Raw genomic sequence first — 22311 nt, forward strand, 5'->3', positions numbered from 1 at the left:
ATCATCAATAGTTGAACCATCTATGGTAAGTGGACCAATCTGATTCATCCCCTTTCTTTTAGAGTTTACATAAGTAAAGAACTCTTTTCCTGTTTTTCTTTGCGTTCTTTACTAAAGATTTCTCGTAATCTGCCTTCAACTGCCTAACCTCCTTTGTGACTTGATTTCAGACTAGCTTATATCTGCCATAGGCTTCTGTGTCACCTGATAATATATAGTAGTAGTAATAGTAATGGCATGTGATGCAAGAAAACAAGCGTATCAGCTTATGCAGCATCAGCCAAAAAAAATAAAAATAAATAATAAAATAAAATAAAAAAATTTACACAACAATTTCCTCTAAATGTTTGTCCAGTTACTCCTTAAATTTATTTAACCTATCAACTTCCACAACAACAGATAGACGTTTGTTCCAGCAATTGTTATTGTTGTGTGTTATTTTGGTTTTTAGGAGCATTAGCAACTAAGGCCATATTGCTCCAGGATATGCGGTGGTCATTCCCTGACCTTCCCGCATCCTCCGTATTTGGTGGTGACTGGCTCGAACCCTGGTCTAATCAAGAAGCGTGTGCTACGCACTGCTGCTCCTTCCCACCTGGCTACTGAGGTGCCAAATTCCAGCAATTAACCACCCGCTGGCTAAAGGCAAATTTCTGCACATCTATTCTACATCTGCCTTTCCTCAATTTGAATTTATGCCCCCTTAGGTTCGCAATCTGAATAAGTGGAAGAATCCCATCAGAATTCAGCATGCTCAACCCATTCAAGGCCTTATAAACCTCAATCAGATCACCTTGCAGGTGCCTAGTCTCCAGCCCCTGCAATTTGCAGAACTTAAGCCTCTCTTGGTAAGAGGATCCCTTCATTCCCCTCACCAATCTTGTTGCCCTTCTCTGTACATGCTCAAGCAAATCAACATCCTTCCTAAAATCAGGCCTCCAAACCTGTACATAGTACTCAAGGCGTGGCCTGACTATTGCTTTATACAGAGAGACAATCACCTCCTTTTCTCGGCTTGTAAAATTTCCTGTATATCATTGACAAAACCTCATGATCTGCCCTGGCAGCCTGTCTGCATTGCTCAGAAAACTTCATATCTGACTCCACAATTACTCCCAGGTCTTTTTTATTTTCTACCACACAGTTGGTACATTCCTCTGGGGTTACTTCTACCCATATGCAGTATATTGCATTTGTCAATGTTAAACTTCAGTTGCCACTTCTCAGCCCATCTACCCAAATTTTCCAGATCCTGTTGCAGTAGTACACTGCTATTACTGTCATGTATGCCCCCCATGTATTTTTCTTCTCTACCACAAGCCTCATTAATTCATCTGACATCCATTTAGGCCTGAACCTTGAACAGTATTTCTTAGTTGGTATGAAAAGCCTAGTAGCCTCCAAGATTAAGTCCCTGAAGACTTCCCATTTAGAATTCACCATTGGTAACATCATCAATTGATCCCACTGTATAGAATTTAAAAACTATCTGAGACCACTGTAGTCACCTTTACAAGAGCAAAAGCCCTACCCTTTAGCCTTGATGGTAGTTACATCTTTAAGTAAATCCAACATCAGTACACTGTGATCACTGTCACTTAATGGTTCCTTTATCTATAATTTTTTATGCATAAATAATCACTGCTGATAATTAGATCAAGGGTATTACTCCCTCTGGTTGTCCCTCTAACATGTTGCTGTAGAAAACAATCCTCCAATAAATCTATAAAAGTCTTGCTAGCATGTGAGTGACTAACCCACAAGTTCTAGTCAATATCTGTAAAGTTAAAATCCTCCATTAAAAGACATTCTGATTTACTGGCGCATTCTATTTCTCTGCACAACTGTTCATAGTACTCATCAGAGTCATTAGGCCTATAACATACTCCTACTCTCATTTTCCCTTTCCCAGTGTTTATGGTCACACCAAACAGACTCAACATTGCACTATCCACCCATGTCAACTGGATGCACTTAGATTTTGTGTTTCTTAACCAACAGCATAACCCTTTCTCCCTTCTTACCCTGTCTGTCCTTTCTGTATGCATTGTACTCCTCAAATTCCAATTCTGCACTACTTATATCTGTGTGACACCATATCTCTGATATCCCAACAATATCTGCCTTTGATGTCTTGACCAGCACTTCAAATTCATCAATTTTATTTACTATACTTCTAGCATAATAGTAATAGAGGCATGTGATGCAAGAAAGCAAGCATATGAGCTTATGTAGCATCAGCCAAAAAAAAAAAAAAAAATTCACAGAACCATTCTCTCTCTAAATGTTTGTCCAGTTCCTTCTTGAATTTATTTAACCTATCAACTTCCACAGCGACAGATGGAAGTTTGTTCCATCAATTAACCACCCGGTGGCTAAAGGTACATTTCTGCACATTTATTCTACATCTGTCTTTCCTCAATTTCAATTTATGCCCCTTAGGTTCAAGGCCTTATATACCTCAATCAGATCACCTCGCAGGTGCAATTTAAGAGGATCCCATCATTCCCCCTTACCAATCTTGTTGCTCTTCTCTGTACATGCTCAAGCAAATCTACATCCTTCCTAAAATGAGGCCTCCAGACATATACGCAAGGCATGGCCTGACCATTGCCTTATACAAAGGGATAATCACCTCCTTTTCCCTGCTAGCAAAATTTCTGCATATCATTGACAAAACCCCATGACCTGCTCTTGCAGCCTGTCTGCGTTGCTCTGGAAACTTCATATCTGACTGCACAATTACTTCCAGGTCTTTTTTATTTTCTACCACACAGTTGGTACGTTCCTCTGGGGTTACTTCTACCCATATGCAGTACTTTGCATTTGTCAATGTTAAACTTCAGTTGCCACTTCTCAGCCCACATGTCCAAATTTTCTAGTTACAGTAGCACATTGCCATTATTGTTATGTATACTTCATTAGTGTACATGCAAGTATACATGCTCTTGTGTGCAGTGCCTCCGTAGCCAGGTGGGCAGAAACAGCAGCGCGTAGCACACACTTCTTGATTAGACCGGGGTTCGAGCCTGTGACCACCAAATACAGAGGATGCGGAAAGGTCAGGGAATGACCACCCGTATTCCCGGAGCAATATGGCCTTAGTTGCTAATGCTCCTAAAAACCAAATAACAACAACATGCACTTATTCTTACTCTTAGTTACCCTAACACAGCCCGTGTATTTATTTGTTACATGATGACTCCCAGCAGTTCTTGAATTCCCCAGCAACTTGCTCTCTAGGCTGCTGCTCATTACATTAGCAGTGCAAGAATCACTTTCGCCTCTGCCTGCTGCTACTGTTAATCTTTTAGCGTGTGAATCCCCACAGTCTAGCAGTTTTCTGACCCATCTAACACTGCCTGAATAGTATCACAAATATTCTTGCACCCTTTCTATTTAAGTATATCCCATCCCTGTAGAAGCAGTCTCTCCTGTTAGCAAGCACAGACCATGCTGAAAAAAATTCTACCCCGTGAGCCTTGCACAATCTCTCCAGTGCCAAATTAATTGACAAGGCTCTTATCATATACTCCCTCCTATTGTGTTTAGGTAGAATTGCAGACACTTTCAAATTTAACCCTAACTCGTGACTTTTTTCCAGCATTGACCTGTACTTGTTAAGTAAATCTGCAGATCTCTTACTCTTAAGGTCATTAATGCCATATTTGCAGGTTTACCTGTTTCTGTCAGACTCTGGTGTAGATAGATTGATGACATATTTGCTGTTATTTTTTGGAGTTGCTGACACTTCTCCTCCAGTTTCTTAACTCCTTGTCACATACGTTTCATTCACCATGGAAATGAATAATACTCTTCCATTCTTGGATGTTTTGGTCCATTGCGCTGGCCATTGTTTAGTTGCTTCAGTTTACAGAAAAACCTATGTATCAGGGCAGTTTACTGTTATGAATCTGCACATGCACCAGGGCATCTTCATAGCATGGCAAGGATATTGTTCAGTCGTGCATGGTCACACTGTGACTCCTATGGACAGGAAGATTGAGCTTTCCAGAATCAAGACGAATCTGTCCAAATGCAGCAACCCCTCCCCCCGATATTCTGGATAAGTTTCAATACTTTATGGTAGTGGGTCTATTTCCCACTATAACCAGCACAGTTCACTCATTGTCACTACTGACATTCCCTACTATTCGCGTGTTTCTGCATCTCTTGCCAGGGTGTTGCGCCGTTATGGTATTTGGATGTTGGAGATTACAGTCGACGTTAAAAGTAAAATTTACTGTTCCGCTATTGCATCGTGTAAATGTCGTACATTAGTTGCCTGGATTGTGGGGTTTGTTTTATATTGGTGAGTCAGAATATGGATTACGTGATCTTGTCTCTGAGCAAGAGGAGGCTATTCACCGGGCTGATTTTGCTGAGCATTATTTGTACAAGCAGCATTTTCGTTAAAATCCGTGACCCAATATTGAAATATTAGACCATGCCCGTGATTGTTGCCATCTCTCATGGTTAGAGGCCCTCTGTATAGCTGTGGTGGATCCCACCATTAATCACGCTGCTGGGACCCACACATCCTATTATGGAGTCTGCTATTTTATGTCATGATGAGAGATGTCGGGTTAACAACAGGCTAGTGTATGCCACACCAATCCTATGGTCTTCACAATTTACACCTGTTGCTGTTAACGCATGTGCAAGACCTCTGTATAATATAAGAACTTATTATCGTATATCTTGTTTAAGTTAATAAAGAGGCTAATCACCTTGAAATCTTCTTCATGCTTATTTTATTGTTTTTATTTTCATGCATGTTTTATCATTTTTGTTTTCTTTATATTAATAGTTTATTTTTTATTAATTTTTATATATTTATTGGCTGTATATAATTTCAGTTTTAATTTATACATAGTGTGTTTATTTTTTATATTTTATCAATCAGCATCTGTGTACTGAATATATTTTTAAAAAACTTTACCTTGACTGTGTTGTCAGTAGAAGCAATATTTAATTCATTATTATGCATGTTAGTGTGTAAATGCAAAGAAGGCTCAACACAAAGCCTGGGGGATATTCCGATGATATACTACCAGTGTTTGCAATTCTGCCCAGACATAATTGGAGGGAGTACATAATTATAGCCTTTTCAATCAATTCGGCCCTGGAGAGATTGTGCAAGGCTCACAGGGTAGAATTTTTCTTAACGTGGTCTATGCTTGTTAATAGAGAGACTGCTTCTACAGGGATGGGATACACTTAAATAGAAGGGGTGCAAGAATGTTTGCTGATGCTATTGAGGCAGCGTTAGGTGGGTTGGAAAACTGCTAGCTTGGGGTGTTCACAGACAAAAAGGTTAAAAGTAGCAGCAGGCATAGGTGAGAGTGCCTCTTGCACTGCTTATATCTATTAGAATGAGCATCAGCTGGAGGGAGGGGTGCTTGGGCTTTCAGGGACTGGTGGGAGTCATCATGAAACAAATACCTGTGCTGTGTTAGGGTAACTAAGAATAGGTGTGCATGTATACTGCATGTACACCAATGTTAGGAGTATAGTAAATAAATTTGATGAATTTGAAGTGCTGGTCAAGACATCAAAGGCGGATATTGTTGGGATATCAGGGATGTCATGCAGATATGAGCAGTGCAGAATTGGAATTTGAGGAGTACAATGTGTACAGAAAGGATAGACATGATAGAAAGGGAGGAATGTTATGCTGTTAATTTAGAAAAACAAAATCTAAGGAAGTGCATCCAATTGACACAAATGGACAGTGCCAGCGGCCAGTTTGGTGTGGCATAAGCACTGAGAAAGCAATAATGAGAGTAGGAGTACATTATAGGCCTAATGACTCTAATGAATACAAGGAACAGTTGTGCAGAGAAATAGTGGGCTAGTAAATCAGAATGTCTTATAATGGAGGATTTTAACTTCACAGATATTGACTGGAACTTGTGGGTTGGTCTCTTGCACACTAGTGAGACTTTTGTGTATTTATTGGATGATTGTTTTCTGCAGCAGCATGTTCAGGAGGCAACCAGAGAGAGTAATACTCTTGATCTGGTTATCAGCAGTGATTATTCAGGCATTAAGAATTTGCAGATAAAGGAACCACTAGGTGGCAGTGATCACAGTGTACTGATGTGGGATTTACTTAAAGATATAATTACCATCAGGGGCAAAGGGAAGGGTTTTTGCTTTTGTAAAGGTGACTCCAGTGGTCTCAGATAATTTTTAAATTCTGTACAGTAGAACCAACTGATAATGTTACGAACAGCAAATTCTAAATGGGAAGCATTCAAAGGATTAATCGTGGAAACTACTAGGCTTTTCATACCAAATAAGAAATATTGTTCAAGGTTTAGGCCTAAATGGATGTCAGATGAACTAATGAGACTTGTGGCAGAGAAGAAAAATGCATGGAATGCATATAAATTATCAGGAGACACAGAAGCCTCTGGCAGATATAAGCCAGGTCTGTAATCAAGTCACAAAGGAGATTAGGCAAGCAGATTACAAGAATCTTTGTCAAAGGATGCTAAGAAAAACAGCAAGGACTGTTTTACTTATACAGGGTGTATCAAAAATATTGGTACAAACGTTTAGGGGAGGTAGGTAACATCTAAAGGAATGTGAATCGCATAGGAACCTATAACCGGAAACGTCACCGTAAGAGTGTGCACGGCGCTGTTCATCAGTTCACGAGAGGGAAAATTTCTGGTTTACTCATTCAAGCAGTAGTCTCCGCATGAAGATCATGCATCGATATACGAACTGTGAGCTGGCAGACATGCACCTAGTATATGGATTAGCAGAGGGCAATGGACGAGCCACTCAACGAATTTATGGAGACCGCTTCCCAGACAGACATGTACCGGACCACCATTTGTTTGCGCGTGTGCATCAAAATTTGTGCGATTATGGGTCATTTAGAGGTAACAGGAGTAGTGCGGGCAGACCACGTTCGACGCGAACTCCCGCCATGGAAGAAAGTGTGTTGAATGCTGTCCAGAATAATCCTACTACCAGCATACGTGCCATTGCCTCTGCCTTAGGAGTGTCTCGTTACAGTGTACGGCGTGTCTGACATGACGATTCCTTACACCCCTTTCATCTCCAAAGGGTTCAGTTGCTGCTCCCCGAAGATCATCCTGCACGTGTGGCTTTTGTGCAGTGGTTTCTCCAAGAAAGTGTTCAAGACTTGAATTTTCCAGCCTATGTTTTGTTCACGGGATGACTTATTCAATCAGCACAATGCTCATGTGTGGGCTCAGGACAACCCACACGGTGTGTGCCCCCCATGCAGCACAACATCGATTCGGAATAAATGTGTGGGCAGGTGTCAGCCCATACCTGTTACCATCCCGCATGAACTCTGCTAAATATCGGATCTTTCTTTGACAAAGATTCTACCAGGGTTACTTGACGATGATCCAGCAAATGTGAAATGCAACAGTTGGTTTCAACATGACGAGGTGCCTGCCCATTATGGAAGGTGTGTTCGTGACCATTTGAACAGGCGTTTTGGGTGTCGATGGATTGGCCATGGTGGACCCGTTGCCTGGCCCCCACGCTCACCTGATTTATTGAGTCTTGATTTCTTTCTGTGGGGGGCCCTCAAATCTATTGTGTATGAATCGCCAGTGGAGACGGAAATGGATCTCATGGCGAGACTCTTCTGCGCTGCTGCTACTGTCAAAGAAACGGTGTGTTCGACTGTGTCCGCCAATCCATGCTGCGTTGGTGTCACATCTCATGGTGGAACCTTCGAGCATCTGTTGTAACATCATGAAATGCATCCGTCTCGTACTCCATTGTTAATATTATGTCAAATAAATGTTTGCCACTAATTACTTTCTCGTAACGTTTCTGGTTATGGGTTCCTATGCGATTCACATTCCTTTAGATGTTACCTACCTCCCCGAAACGTTTTGTACCAATATTTTTGAGACACCCTGTATAAAGTCTAGAAGGAAGGGGATGAATCAGATTGGTCCACTTGATATCAATGGTTTGACTGTTGATGATCCTGCTCATATTTCGTGCCAGTTTACACAGACAGCTCTAAGCTGGAATCATTTGTAAGATCTGCTGCTGTCTTTTTATCAGAGCGAATTCTCCCCCAATGCAGCATATTTACTGTAGAGCTGCACGCTATCGAGTTAGCCCTGGACCACATTAGTGAATACCAGCACCAACAGTTCATTTTATATTCTGATTCTTTGAGTGTCTTACAGGCTTTATTATTGGTGAGATATAATCGTCACCCAGTTCTATCTCAAGTTCAGCAGGAGATCCACTCTCTCCATGAACATGAATATGATATCTGCTTCTGTTGGATTCCCAGCCGTGTTTGGGTTGAGGGAAATGATTTGGCTGACGCTGCAGCCAAATCAGCAATTCCCACTAATAATTGTTGCCTGTCACTCCCCTATACAGACTGCAGGCAAATAATAGACCAAAAGATACATTCCCAATGGTGGCAGAATTCATTGAGTAGATAGACAACAAAAAAAATTACATCAGATAAAGCCTGTAATTGAACCTTGGCATTCTAGTCTGTGCAAGACTCGTAATGAGGAAGTTCGTCTAGCTCAGACCCGCCTAGGACACAGTCATCTGACACATTCATTCTTGCTTTGGACTGATGACTCTCCTATGTGCAAGTCCTGTGACACAGTTTTATCCCTGAAATATTTTAATCAAGTGCCCAGATTTTAATAATATGCATTTTACCGCTTTTAACCATATGACTGAGCCTTATACACTCAGTCAGATTTTATCCGACAATGACAAGGTGTCAGCTATTTTTAATTTTTTAAAACTTACTAATTTATATACATGTATATAAAATAAGCTTTATATTTTTAGAATATATACCACCTTTTAAACTATTACCTAATCTTTTGACCAGGTAACCTCTTAAAGGTACCGAATCTATTTTTACCTTTGCCTTGGTGCTTAATAGCCATTGATGCTAATGCATCAATAAAATCTAAAATTAAATCAAATCAAATGAATGTCAATCATATTGAAGAGTGAATGCATTGGGATATGGGAAAATCAAACTACTGATTCCTGTTTCAGGGTCATGATCCAATAAAATTATTCTGCTTTAGTTTATAAATTAAGAGAAAAGTTAAAAATTAATTTTAATTTTTATTATATGGATTAACATTTATGTAAAACATTCTATATTTATTATTATTTTTTAGCCTTCTGGAGCAGTTAGTTGCTTCTTTAACAGAAAATACAGGTGAGCATAGTTTCATTGTTAACTGGGATAAATTTCATCTTAAGTCCTACCAAGTAGTGTAATTATTTTACATGTATAAAAATAGGAAATTGGGAGGTAGGTATTTTAATAATTTATTTGTGTAGATGGCATTTCAACTAGTGATTGTGGAGATTATTTTCACCAGTTGGAGCAAACTACTATATTAATTTTTCCAGGGCATTGAGGTTAAATGAAGTAAATAAAGTAAATTCTGTGCTTTTAAACATATTTTTTGCTGTATCTTAATATAAAATGCTTATGTTTGTCAGTAAAATTTAAGTTACAGTCCAGCTGTGTATTTACCAAAATCTTCTGCTTTCCAAAATTCAAAGGTTGGTAGATATCAACAAAAGCACATCACTGTGAGACAGAGCTAGCTATCCTGCAGCATTGATTCAGGTTACATAGAAATCTCTGAAGATAAAATCCTCTTCTAGCTATAGTAATTCTAATTTGTTTTAATGAGAACATGCATAATCTATAGATTGTCCTCTGTTGACAATTGAGTGGGTACAGTATTCTACCACACAACTGTCACAATTTGCTATTCATTTGGAGAGTGATGGGTTTGACTCCTGTCTGTGACAGTTGGATCTTATAAAGGCTTCTTCATTTGGGCTAAGTTTGTCAACTTCAGGCAAAAGGTATTAGGTTCTCCATGAGGTATTGCAGAGTTTTTTCAGCTTGTACAACATGCAAATCAGCTTAAGAACACACTTATATAGCTGTAAGATATTAAAGCTTCAGCAAGCCAGTAGTGGTTATAACAAATACTGAAGTTCAAATAATACAGCTAACCTCATCATATAGGTTGGAAAAACAGTGGGATATGGGTATTTTATAGATTGCTAAAGAGAGAAAAAAAAAAAAAAAGAGATCAGGAGTGATAAATGCAGAGTTAGGAATGCATATAACTTATTTCATTAAGTTAAAATTTATTCCATCATTTACTACATAAGTAGGCAACCTTTGTTCTCATTCTAGCTGTATGAAAGTTTTATAAGGTGTCATGGGCCAGTACAGTAGTTATATATATAAATTATATGTTTTTTTATATGTTCTCTTTAGAAGGATTTTTTTTTTTAAATAACGATAGTAATTACCAAAAATGTTTATTAGGAATATTACAATCGAAACATAAATGGAATAGAAATATATATTCATCAAATCATGCCTTTGATATTATTTCATAATCATGCAAATGAAGAAATTAATGTGAATTTTGGATCTGAACCTTTTTCACAAGCAGATGTAACATAAAAATTTGTCAAATGACAAATTTTTATGTTACAGCTATTCCTAAGTTATTCTGGAAGTCATGGTCTGCCAGCCTTGATTTTTTTTTTTTTTTTTTTTAATTGTTACTTCTTTCATTTTGAAAAACAGCTATTTGTATTTATAGCTACTTTGTGTTAAGTACATTTTAGAAATCATTAATGGGGAAGATTACATAGGAGTTTATGGTACCACTTGAAAATTCAGATAAATAACAAAAAAAAAAAAAAAACACAATGGTTTCTTAACTGTCATGTGAGTCATAGAAAGTTAAAAAAAAAAAAAAAAAATTTCAAAATAAGTCCAAAAATGGGTCCCTTTAGATGCCGTTTCAACTTTAAGAAAGCAAACTGGGGAAAATTTGCTGTCCTGTTGGATAATGCAGTTATTATAATCAATCCAACTCCAGATAGCTACAACTCCTTTCTTGAAGTTCTCAAAAGGATCTCCAGAGAAAGCATACCAAGAGGATGTAGGACAGCACTTGTTCCTGGACTCTGGTGAAACCATCGAGTTGCTCTGGAAATATGCACGACTTTTTGAGGCCAACCCAGTTGATATAGAGACCATTGAGGCTGGAGATCACTAGTGACTGCCATGGAAAGCGAGAAAAGTAATCAATGGATTCATCTCCTCGAGAACCTGGACATGTTGAAGGATAGTCACACTACATGGAGACTTATAGCAAAACTCAACAATGATCCTACAACCCCAAGGCAACATGTGAATGTAATGGCTAACCAAATTGCGCATGAACTTTTCATGAATGGAAAGACAAAGAAGAAAATTCAGATATATATATAAATATATTTTCAGTTCAACTATTGTTTTGTCAGTGGTGTGGTTTGGCCATGCGAGTACCAGGCTTTCTGTTTTATTATTTTTTGCTGCATAAGAACCACTGCTATGCAAATCTATTGCATCAGCGGTTTGATCTTAGTATCATTCCGTTGTTGCATGGATTTGTTTAGCGTTCGAAATGCAGTGATTCCCTGACTGTTATTGGCCTTGTGGTCCTCTGTTGAGATGGGGCATAATGGTCAGTCTATTTTATTTTATTTCATTCATTTCATTAATTGGTCATGTAATGTTGTTAGTCTACGTTTCCATCTTGGTGAGATTTCACATAATTCGGAAATGGATTCATCTCCTCGAGAACCTGGACATGTTGAAGGATAGTCACACTACATGGAGACTTATAGCAAAACTCAACAATGATCCTACAACCCCAAAGCAACATGTGAATGTAATGGCTAACCAAATTGCACATGAACTTTTCATGAATGGAAAGACAAAGAAGAAAATTCAGATATATATATAAATATATTTTCAGTTCAACTATTGTTTTGTCAGTGGTGTGGTTTGGCCATGCGAGTACCAGGCTTTCTGTTTTATTATTTTTTGCTGCATAAGAACCACTGCTATGCAAATCTATTGCATCAGCGGTTTGATCTTAGTATCATTCCGTTGTTGCATGGATTTGTTTAGCGTTCGAAATGCAGTGATTCCCTGACTGTTATTGGCCTTGTGGTCCTCTGTTGAGATGGGGCATAATGGTCAGTCTATTTTATTTTATTTCATTCATTTCATTAATTGGTCATGTAATGTTGTTAGTCTACGTTTCCATCTTGGTGAGATTTCACATAATTCGGAAATGGGTGCCTTCGGGGAGGAACTGCTAAATTTCTTTTAATTGGCTTAATTTTCTAAATTATTTTAGGAACATTACTTCAACACAACCCTCTTCTTCTTTATCCCCCCCATATATATTTTTTTCTGTTATTGTTATGTTATTTTATTTGGTTAAGTTCATTTTCATTCTACTGGTTTGCCATGCTACTGGCAAATATTCTATTTTAATTTAGCTATATAAATATATATATATATACACCTAGTTCTGTTTTTACACGATAGATACGTTCCTGAAAAATACGTGTAAAAAAAATTCGTGTAAAAAAAGACATTGTATTTATGGAAGAAAAGAAGATTGGTTCTGGATCTAAAAAAATCAGTAAAAATAATTAAAAAAAAACACATAAAAATATTCGTTTTAAGCTTATTATTTTATTTAAACAAAATACACATGTAATAATATGTAATTAAAATGTATTAAAATAAATTTGTATGCATATGAAATGAAAAAAAAATTCTTCATGAACAAAAAAAATCTGTTTTACACATAACAAGATTTTATACATTTTCACTTTCTGATAATAAACGGCGCATATGTTTGCGTACGACTGGAATATCACTGCCATCACTAGAAATGTTGTGGACATCGTCTTCTTCCTCTATTAATGAAATTCTTTCTGTGATCTCTTGAGCAAAATCAGCACGAGTCTCCTCTGGTGCTGATGTTTCACCGGTTTTACGAACGAATTCAGTTATTAATCGTTGTGTTCGTGTTTTGGTTAGGCCGTTATATAATTCTCTGTAAGAGGCTGTCAACAACTTCAGTTCACGTTGAAACTTCCCAGCGCGTTCCTCATTAGGATCATTTTTGACAAAATGATTACCTAATTTTCTGGCCAGTTCCAGACCTTCTTTTATTAAATCTGCATTTAGAACAGGATCATTTTCTTCATTATCACTACGTTCTGTGGGATAAGGAGTCCCAAGGACAACCTCTAATATTTCATCTTCGCTTAGGGCTTTGTCGGTTAACAATTCATCAATATCTTCAAACGATAGATCATCGAATCCTTCTCCACCAATTTTGTGTGCCATTGTAATGATGTTGGGAAATTCGGTCGTATTAGGGATGATGGGATCTTTGCTTTTTACACATTGTGGCCAAACCGCTTTCCAACACGCATTTAAAGTTGCTGGTTTTAATTCAGTTAACGCTAATCCAACTTGATTGATACAATCCATAATTGAGAATTTCTTCCACACATCAATGATTGTTAGTGTTTCATCATTCAGTTTGTCCAAAACGTGTTGGAATGTTCGTTTTACGTAGTATGTTTTAATTGTCGCAATTATACCTTGGTCTAGCGGTAGTATTAGGTGGCAGAAATAAAATTTGTATGTTTGGGTGTTCCAAGACAGGATGGCCGGGTGCATTGTCAAGAATCAGAAGAACTTTAAATTCGAGACCTTTCAAATTCATATAACGTCTGACTTCTGGGACGAAACATTTGTTGAACTATTCTGTAAAAATAGTAGTGGTCACCCAGGCCTTCTTGTTTGCCATCCAGTGAACAGGCAGTTTATTGATATCTACACCTTTCATTGAACGTGGGTTTAGGGCTCGATTTACCAGCAGTGGTTTCAACATACGATCTCCTGAAGTGTTGGAGGAAAATAATAAGGTCACGCGATCCTTAGCTACCTTAAAACCACCAGCAGTTTTCTGCGATTTGGCTACATACGTTCTGTTGCATTCGTTTCCAGAAGAAACCAGTTTCATCTGCATTCCACACTTGATCAGGAGTGTATCCTCCATCTTCAATAATTTTTGCAAGTTCCTGCTGGACTACTTTAGCAGCCGATTCATCTGCAGGTGCAGTTTCACCTTTAATTTTTATATTATGAAGAGCATTCCTTTTAAGAAACCCTGTCATCCAACCTGTACTCGCAGAAAATTCATACTTTCTGTTTAACTGAGATGAAATGCTTGGCTCCTTTTCTTTAATCTGTCTGTAAATTCTTAGTGCTGTTTGCTTGATGGCATTTCCATCTACTGGTACTCTTTTTTTGTGACTGATCTTCTATCCATATTACCAGAGCCTTTTCCATTTTTTCCTTGACAATATCTCTTGTATATGATGATGAATTAACATTTACTTTTGTTCCAGAACATACTGACTTCCGAATTGCAGCTTCATTTTTCTTAATAGTTCTTACGGTAGCTTCATGTACACCAAAATGCTTTCCTAGAGACGTAGCCACTTGTCCAGTTGCAAGACGATCTAAAATTTGAATTTTAAGTTCCAAAGAAATCGTTTTCCTTTTCATTTTGGTAATAGGCGAATTATTCGACATTGTATAAGGGCTACCGAAAAATATCTCAGTTATAATTAATAAAAAAAGGTATGAAAAATTTGTAAACTTACAATTTATTGACTATTGGCAAAATTAATAAATTTATATGTGCACAAATTTCACTAAAGATTCTTTCACTTTGAAATAGAGCTTACTACTACATGTCTTCCAAAGGTACAATGCACGAATACCGTAAATGTGCACCAAATTCAATAAAAATGTTGATGATTCATAGATACCTAGACGTACACATTGGTAAGCAAAAGCACCCGTTTCAAAACGCACACACTAGCTGTTATCCATTCCATTGGTGCGTGTAATATAGAAATGATACTAATATGCCACAAATAAAAAAAAAAATTCTTACATAGGCAAAAAAAAATTCATAGAAATCGTGTTAAATCAAAATGACTCGTGTAAAAAGAGAATGAAATATTTATTTTGAATTCGTGTTAAATCAAATTCGTGTAAACAAAGTTCGTGCAAAAACAGAATTAGGTGTATATGTATGTATTTCTTCACAAATGACACCACGTTCATGAGTCTTGCATAACAATATATGTGAAGTGTGCATGGGCTGTCTAAAGCTAACAATACTGCATTAAAACTGCACCTGTGACATTTGGAAATAAATGTTGCAAAATTGAATTACTGTTATCTAGCTTGGAGCACTGCCATTTGGCAATATGCTTTTTAATAATTATGGAAATTTTTAAGGTGTTATAACAAGGGAAGGATGTCACAATCCTAATATTGGTGGTAATTTTCATGTGTCATTATAATGAAATATCATTAAACTAGCTATACTTGTATCCCAGTGTAGAGCTGTCTAGCGTGTGATCCAAAATTGGATTGTATTCAGAGGATGTGGAAGTGAATTATGAAAAATAAAATTGGGTGAGGTTTCAGTGATTTTATACATGGCAACTTCAGTCCCTCCCAAGCAAATAAACCAACTGACCAAAGAATACATAACTCATGTATTTCATGTATTTCTTAAAGTTAATGTTACAGAGTCAACTGTGTTCCTTTCTTGTAGGCTAGGTATGATAGTGTGACATATCACTGACCCATGAGAGAAGGTTTTGAAACCAGTGGCACAACATTCCTTAAAGAAAAATGACCCAGTGATGAAGAATGCAATAAAACAACACCATTACCTTTTGTGCCTGCAGAACAGACATACAGTTGTCTGTTGATAAAATGTGGGAGTTGTAACTTCCACACCCTTATTCGGTGAGAAATGGGCTTTGTCTATTTCAAAATAGCATTAGCATTATCGATTGCAAATGATGCAAGAAATCAAGCTTATACATCATCAGGGGAAAAAAAAAAAGATGCCTCCCATATCACCTATTCATTCCTTCCAGTAGTTTGTTTAGTTGTTTTTCTTTGAATTTATTTAAACTATCAACTTTTACAGCAAGAGATGAAATATTTTCCAACAATCAACCACCCGCTGGCTAAAGGTAAACTTCTGTATGTCTTTACTGCAACAATCCTCAATATGAATTTGTGCCCCCTCATGTGTGTGTGGTCTGAGCAAGAGGAAGAATCCCATTGGCATTGAGCTTGCTCAATCCATTCAAAGCTTTAAATACCTCAATTAGACCACTTCGCATGTGTCTAGTCTCCAGACGCTGCAACAAATTGCAGCATTTGACAGTTGCAATTTGCAGAACTGAAGTCTTTCTCGGTAAGAGCAACCATTTTTTCCACTCACCAATCTCATTACCCTTTTCTGTATTTGTTCCAGCAGCTCCACATACTTCCTAAAATATCTCCACACCTGTATGCAGTATTCAAGATGTGGCTTGACCATTGCCTTGTATACAATGGGATAATTACCTCCTAGCAAATGCAAGTGATTATCCCATTTAGGTGATTATACAGAAATTTTGATAGCAGAATGCTAGCAAAATTCCTATATATTATTGACAAAATTTCATAAAAACAACTTTTATAGCAGGAACAACTCAAAGTGTAATTAAAATCATTAGATTAAGAAACAAAGAATTGGAAGAGATGGAACAGCTGTCATCTGTTTGGATAGAAAATCAAACAAAAAACAAGTTTGCTTACGATAGAAGCAAAAGCAGTAGCAGTATTTTATTATGTAATAAGCATAATAAAATATGTAAGTATTTTATTACGATTATTTATTGTGTTTGGTAATCTTTTGGTTACAAATGTGTGTTCAATTTTGGGTTGTCGGCACCTAACCCTATTTTCCCCATAGAGCCTGTTGTTTATATTGCATGATTTTGCATTGCATGAGGGGTTTCTGGGAACACAACTATCGTGCTATATGAGGACTGACTGTACAGCAAGAATGATGACTTTTAACTAAATTCAGGGCAGCAGAGTTCTTGACATCTCATATAAAAGAGTGATGTCTACTGGATTCCAGCTTCGAGACTTCAACATACAGAAAAAGATGTATTACTTTTGCATGTTTTTACACTGTTGCACAATCTCTGTGCTGTTATTTTGATTTGATTAGTGTTTTTGAAGAAATTAGTATGTCACAATCCAGAAGAGTGGCATCTTTTTACAGACAGTTCAAGTAAATGTCTGAAAGTACTGTTGCTTTGCAGTAAGAATATACATCCATCAGTTCCTGTTATTCACTTTCTGCCTGTAGTGAATGGCTTTCTTGGAGTGAAAATAACAAATAACTGGTTCACAATTTTATTAAAAATTATGGAAAAATGGTATGCAGAATTTCAGTCAAGCTCTGTTACTTGCACTCTCATCTGTATATACATAGTATTCAAAGTGCAGTCTTCTAATTTCCTTATATAGTGGAATTAAAACATTCCTGTTTCTAAAAGCAATGAAAATTACCCCCAGGTCACTTTCATTTTCCACTACAGTGAGTGTAGTACCACATTGATAAATATAGAAAAAACAGTAGGTTCAAGACTGAACCCTGGAGGACTTCACTAATAACATTAGCCCACAAAGGGCAATATCCATTGATCACCTCTCTCTCTTTCTCCCACTCAGCCAACCCTTTAACCACAGCAGCAACTGACCTTAATGCCACAGTGCCCTGGTTTGTACTGCAGTCTTTTATGTGCAACAGTATCAAAATCTTTCCTGAAATCCAAGTATATGATATAAAAATTATTTTTTGCATCCAAATCCTTTGTAACCACATTGTAGTAACTAATCAAATTGGCCAGACAAGATTTCCCCTTAAAGTTTGAATATCTGTGTTTGATAATTGCAGCTTTGTATAAATATGTTGAACAACCAATTCTTGACTTACTTAATGTCTGTAAAAGTTCACGTTGTTAAAGCTTCTCATGTTAGTAAATCTTGTAGAAGCAATTTCCACACGCATGTTGCATTTTATAAAGTTACTGGTGTAATTTATTCCTTAGTGCTTGCTATGTGGCAGCCATTAATAGATACTCCCCCCCCCATTCTCCAGCATCAATTTGTGCAACAGTCCTTTGAATTCCTGATTGATGTGAAACTGTGTGAGCACTGATTGTTCCATCCACTCATGGTGCAGCCATCAGTGTGCTCTTTAGTGCCAAGCACAACTGCATTGGATGATGATGGCCTTCAACTTTATGGATGAGCTGTCCAACATCCCATTGCTTTAAACCTGTTAACTGTTTAGATTAATTCAGAGATATTAACCTGGTTACATCCCTCATGTCTATTCAAACAAAACCTATGAAGCAACTGCTACAGTTGTTCCTCTCCCCACCACATGTGGTACAGCTTAATGACTCATATGCCTTTAAAGTAATCTGCACATCCCATTGACATCACTTTGTGCAACAGTATTCCTTTCTCTTGATGTTTTGAACTAAGTAAAATATTTATTTCATAAAAAAATCCTATAGTAATTCCTTAGTAGAGTATTATTATAAAAACCACATTTGTATATGACCAATAGTTCTCCTATAATTGATTTTCAATTTTTTTTCCCCAGACTTTTGGTATACATTATACACAACTTAAAAATATTACATTCTTGCCCATTTCAGTTTGAAATTATGGCAATTTCTGAAATTGCACGAGGTGAGCAGTTAGATTGAGATTGTAATGAGCTTCCATTATATTTTAATGAATTGTGAATCAAATTTTGACATTCAAGTTTCTCTGGTAGAAAATTTGAAAACAAATGTTCATGAATTGGGAAATTATTATATAACGTGAATTCAGAACCATACTGATTGTGTTATTTCAAGGGTTTAGTTTCAAACAACATTAACTACAAAATCATTTTGTAGTTGATGATTATTAGTTAACCAGAAAAAAAAGTCATTTGACATTTTTTTGGTTTACTGGAAATGTACTTACAGCCTAAGCTAACTTCTAAAGTACTAGAGAGATACAGTTCTATGACATGATATGCATTGTTATTTGTATAAAGTAAAACTAAAGTTATCACAAAAAGAAAATGCAATTGTATAGTTAACATTGTTTGACACTAAACCCATTATTTTGGAATTAGTAGCTGATTGTTTTGTTGCGTACTGTATTTAAAAATGCAGTGAAAAATTTAAATTTTAGAATTATTTTATGTAGAAGTATTTGAAATATCTTTTTCTTTTACAGGTTTTGTAACCAATTCTGGATTACCAATGTAAGTCACACTGCTGTTTTGTATTGTATTTATAATTTTTCTCTATTATTAATATTGGAAATATGATGATGATTCTGTATAAGGAAGCAAGCTTATTAGTATTAATAGAGGCATATGATGCAAGAAAGCAAGCTTACGCAGCATCAGCTAAAAAAAAAAAAAAAAACGCGCACCGATTTCACTCCTCCATTCGTTACAAATACCTGTCCAGCTCAGCCTTAAATTTATTTAGGCTATCAACTTCCACAAAAAAAAAATGGAAGTCTGTTCCACCAATCAACTACCTGCTGGTTAAAGGCAAACTTCCGCACATTAATCCTACACCTGTCTTCTTCAATTTGAATTTATGTCCTCTGAGGTGATTATTCTGAGCAAGAGGAAGAATTCCATCAGCATTGAGCATGCCAAACCATTCAAGACTTTATACACCTCAGTCAGATCACCTCACAGGTGCCTAGTCTCCAGACACTCTAATCTGCAAAATTTAAGTCTTTCTTCATAAGAGCAACCCTTTGTTCCATTCACTAATCTTCTTGCCCTTCTCTGTACTCATTCCAACAGCTCTACATCCTTCTTAAAATGAGGCTTCCAGACCTGTATACTGTACTCAAGGCGTGGCCTGACCATTGCCGTATACAAAGGGATAATCACCTCCTTATCCCTGCTAGAAAAATTCTTGTATATCATTAACAGGACACCACGAGCTACTCTTGCAGACCGTCTGCACTGCTAAGAAAACTTTATATCTGCCTGCACAATTACCCCCAGATCCTTTTTATTCTCTACCACTGTCAGTGTGGTACCACAGAGTTGATACGTTACTCTGGGGTTACTGCTTCCCATATGTAGTACTTTACATTTGTCAATGTTAAACTTCATTTGCCACCTCTCAGCCCATCAGGTGCCTCCATAGCCAGGTGGGAAGGAGCAGCAGTGCATAGCACATGCTTCTTGATTAGACTGGGGTTCAAGTCCGTGACCACCAAATACGGAGGATGTGGAAAGGTCAGGGAATGACCACCACAAAACCCCGGAACAATATGGCCTTAGTTGCTAATGCTCATAAAAACCAAATAACAACAATCTCAGCCCATCTGTTCAACTTTTCTAGATCCTGTTGCAGCAGCATACTGTCATTAGTGTCATTCACAAACCATGGCAACCTTTGTATTGTCTGCAAACTTGGACATTAAGCCTGATATACCATCATCAGTATCATTTATAAATACAGAAAACAACAATGGACCCAATATTGTATCCTGAGGGACTCTACTAATAACATGTCCACGAAGAGCAGTGTCCATTGATTATCAGTCTCTGTTTTCTCCCGCTCAACCATCCCTTTATCCATAGCAGCAATTTGCCTCCAATGCCGCACTGCTCCAATTTGTGCAGCAGTCTTCCATGTGCAGTAGTATCAAAAGCCTTTCTAAGATCCAAATATATGATATCAAAGTTATTCCCTTCACCCAGTTGCTTTGAGACCACACATAGTATCCAATCAAATTGTTCAGACAAGACTTCCCCTTAACAAAACCATGCTGTGTCCGAGCTATAACTGAAGTCTTGTCTAGATGATTCTACAGTGCTTCTTTAACCAGTGCCTCCATTAATTTCCCTGGAACAGAAGTTAAGCTAACAAGTCTATAATTACTTGTGTCGCCCTTTGATCCTCCTTTGTGAATTGGAGTCACATTTGCACTTCTCCAATCCATGGGTACCTCGCCTGAGTCCAAGGAAGCTCTCATGATTATGGCTAAGGGTTTGCCTACTTCCTTTGCTACCTCCTTTAATATAACCGGATAGATCCCATCCACCCCAGGTGCCTTTCTTATGTTTATCTTCAACAATTTCTCCTCCAATTTCCTCTCAGTTATTACAAAATCATCTAGCTCACTGCTAGAGTTTAGTTCACCTCTTCCCCTCCCTGAATAACTCCTCATGTGTGAATGTAGATGCAAAATACTCATTGTTTGTTAACCACCCGAGAAGGATCATCAACTGTTGAACCATTGAGATTCAGTGGACCAATCTGATTCATCCCCTTCCTTCTAGAGTTTACATATGTAGAGAACTCTTTGCTGTTTTTCTTTGCATCCTTTGCCAATTGCCACCTCCGTAGCCAGGTGGGCAGGAGCAGCAGTGCGTAGCACACATTTCTTGGTTAGACTAGAGTTCGAGCCCATGACCACCAAATACAGAGGATGCAGAAAGGTCAGGGAATGACCACTGCATATCCTCGGAGCAATATGACCTTAGATGCTAATGCTCCTAAAAACCAAAATAACAAATAACCTTTGCCAAAGATTTCTCATAATCTTCCTTTGCCTGCCTAACCTCCTTTGTCACATGGTTACATTCCAGCTTATGTCTATCGTAGGCTCCCATGTCACCCATTAATTTATATGTATCCCATGCATTTTTCTTCTCTGCCACATATCTCATTAGTTCATCTGACATCCATTTAGGCCTAAACCTTGAACAATATTTCTTAGTTGGTATGTAAAGCCTAGTAGCTTACAAGATTAGTTCTTTGAATGCTTCCAATTTTGAATTTTTTGTTGTTAAAATCATCAGTTGGTCCCACCGTATAGAATTTAAATACTGTCTCAGACCTCCTTAGTCGCCTTTAGAATAGTAAAAACCCTTCCCTTTATCCTTGATGGTAGTTACCTCTTTGAATAAATTCCACTTATTAATTCAGTTAGGTCTCCATGGAGATGCTTAGTTATCACATGGTGCAGTTTACAGAACCATTCTTTCCTGATAAGGAAAGAATGACTCTGTAAACGGTGAGATAAGGATAAACATGACAAGATAAGGATACCCTTTTCTGCCTTCAGCTAATGCATCTTCTATAATTGGCTGTTGCAGACATTCTCTCAGATATGCTAGACAAGCTGTGCTTGCTACCTGGGAGTCTAAAACGCTGATGGAACTGATATTCTTGTGACACTCAAGTCAAGTGGACCAGCCGACCGGGCTAGCCGAGTGGGTAAAGTACCTGCCTGGCAACCCAAAGGTCGCGGGTTCGATTCCCGCCTCGGGCTTGGATCAAAGTACTGCAAAAACCTTGGGAGGTGCAATATGGCCACAGAAGCCGATGCGCCAACAACTACCAAATCAAAAAAAAAAAAAAAATCAAGTGGACCCAATTTCAGCAAAGTCCAGATGGCCTGTGACAGCCAAATCCATTGCTTGC

General features: G+C 37.6%; 1 protein-coding gene across 1 annotated transcript in view; it reads left to right on the forward strand.

Annotated features, from left to right (window-relative positions):
* LOC150080591 (E3 ubiquitin-protein ligase RNF115-like) overlaps positions 1-22311 on the forward strand; it is a 227649-nt gene that overhangs the window by 80498 nt on the left and 124840 nt on the right. The window contains exons 5-6 of the mRNA XM_090381020.1: positions 9177-9217; positions 19082-19109. Coding sequence (XP_090237146.1) covers positions 9177-9217; positions 19082-19109 — 69 coding nt within the window. The remainder of the gene's footprint in view (positions 1-9176; positions 9218-19081; positions 19110-22311) is intronic.

Source organism: Mastigoproctus giganteus, chromosome 9, assembly GCF_048544385.1.
Source record: "Mastigoproctus giganteus isolate SK-2022 chromosome 9, ASM4854438v1, whole genome shotgun sequence".
Taxonomy (NCBI): domain Eukaryota; kingdom Metazoa; phylum Arthropoda; class Arachnida; order Uropygi; family Thelyphonidae; genus Mastigoproctus; species Mastigoproctus giganteus.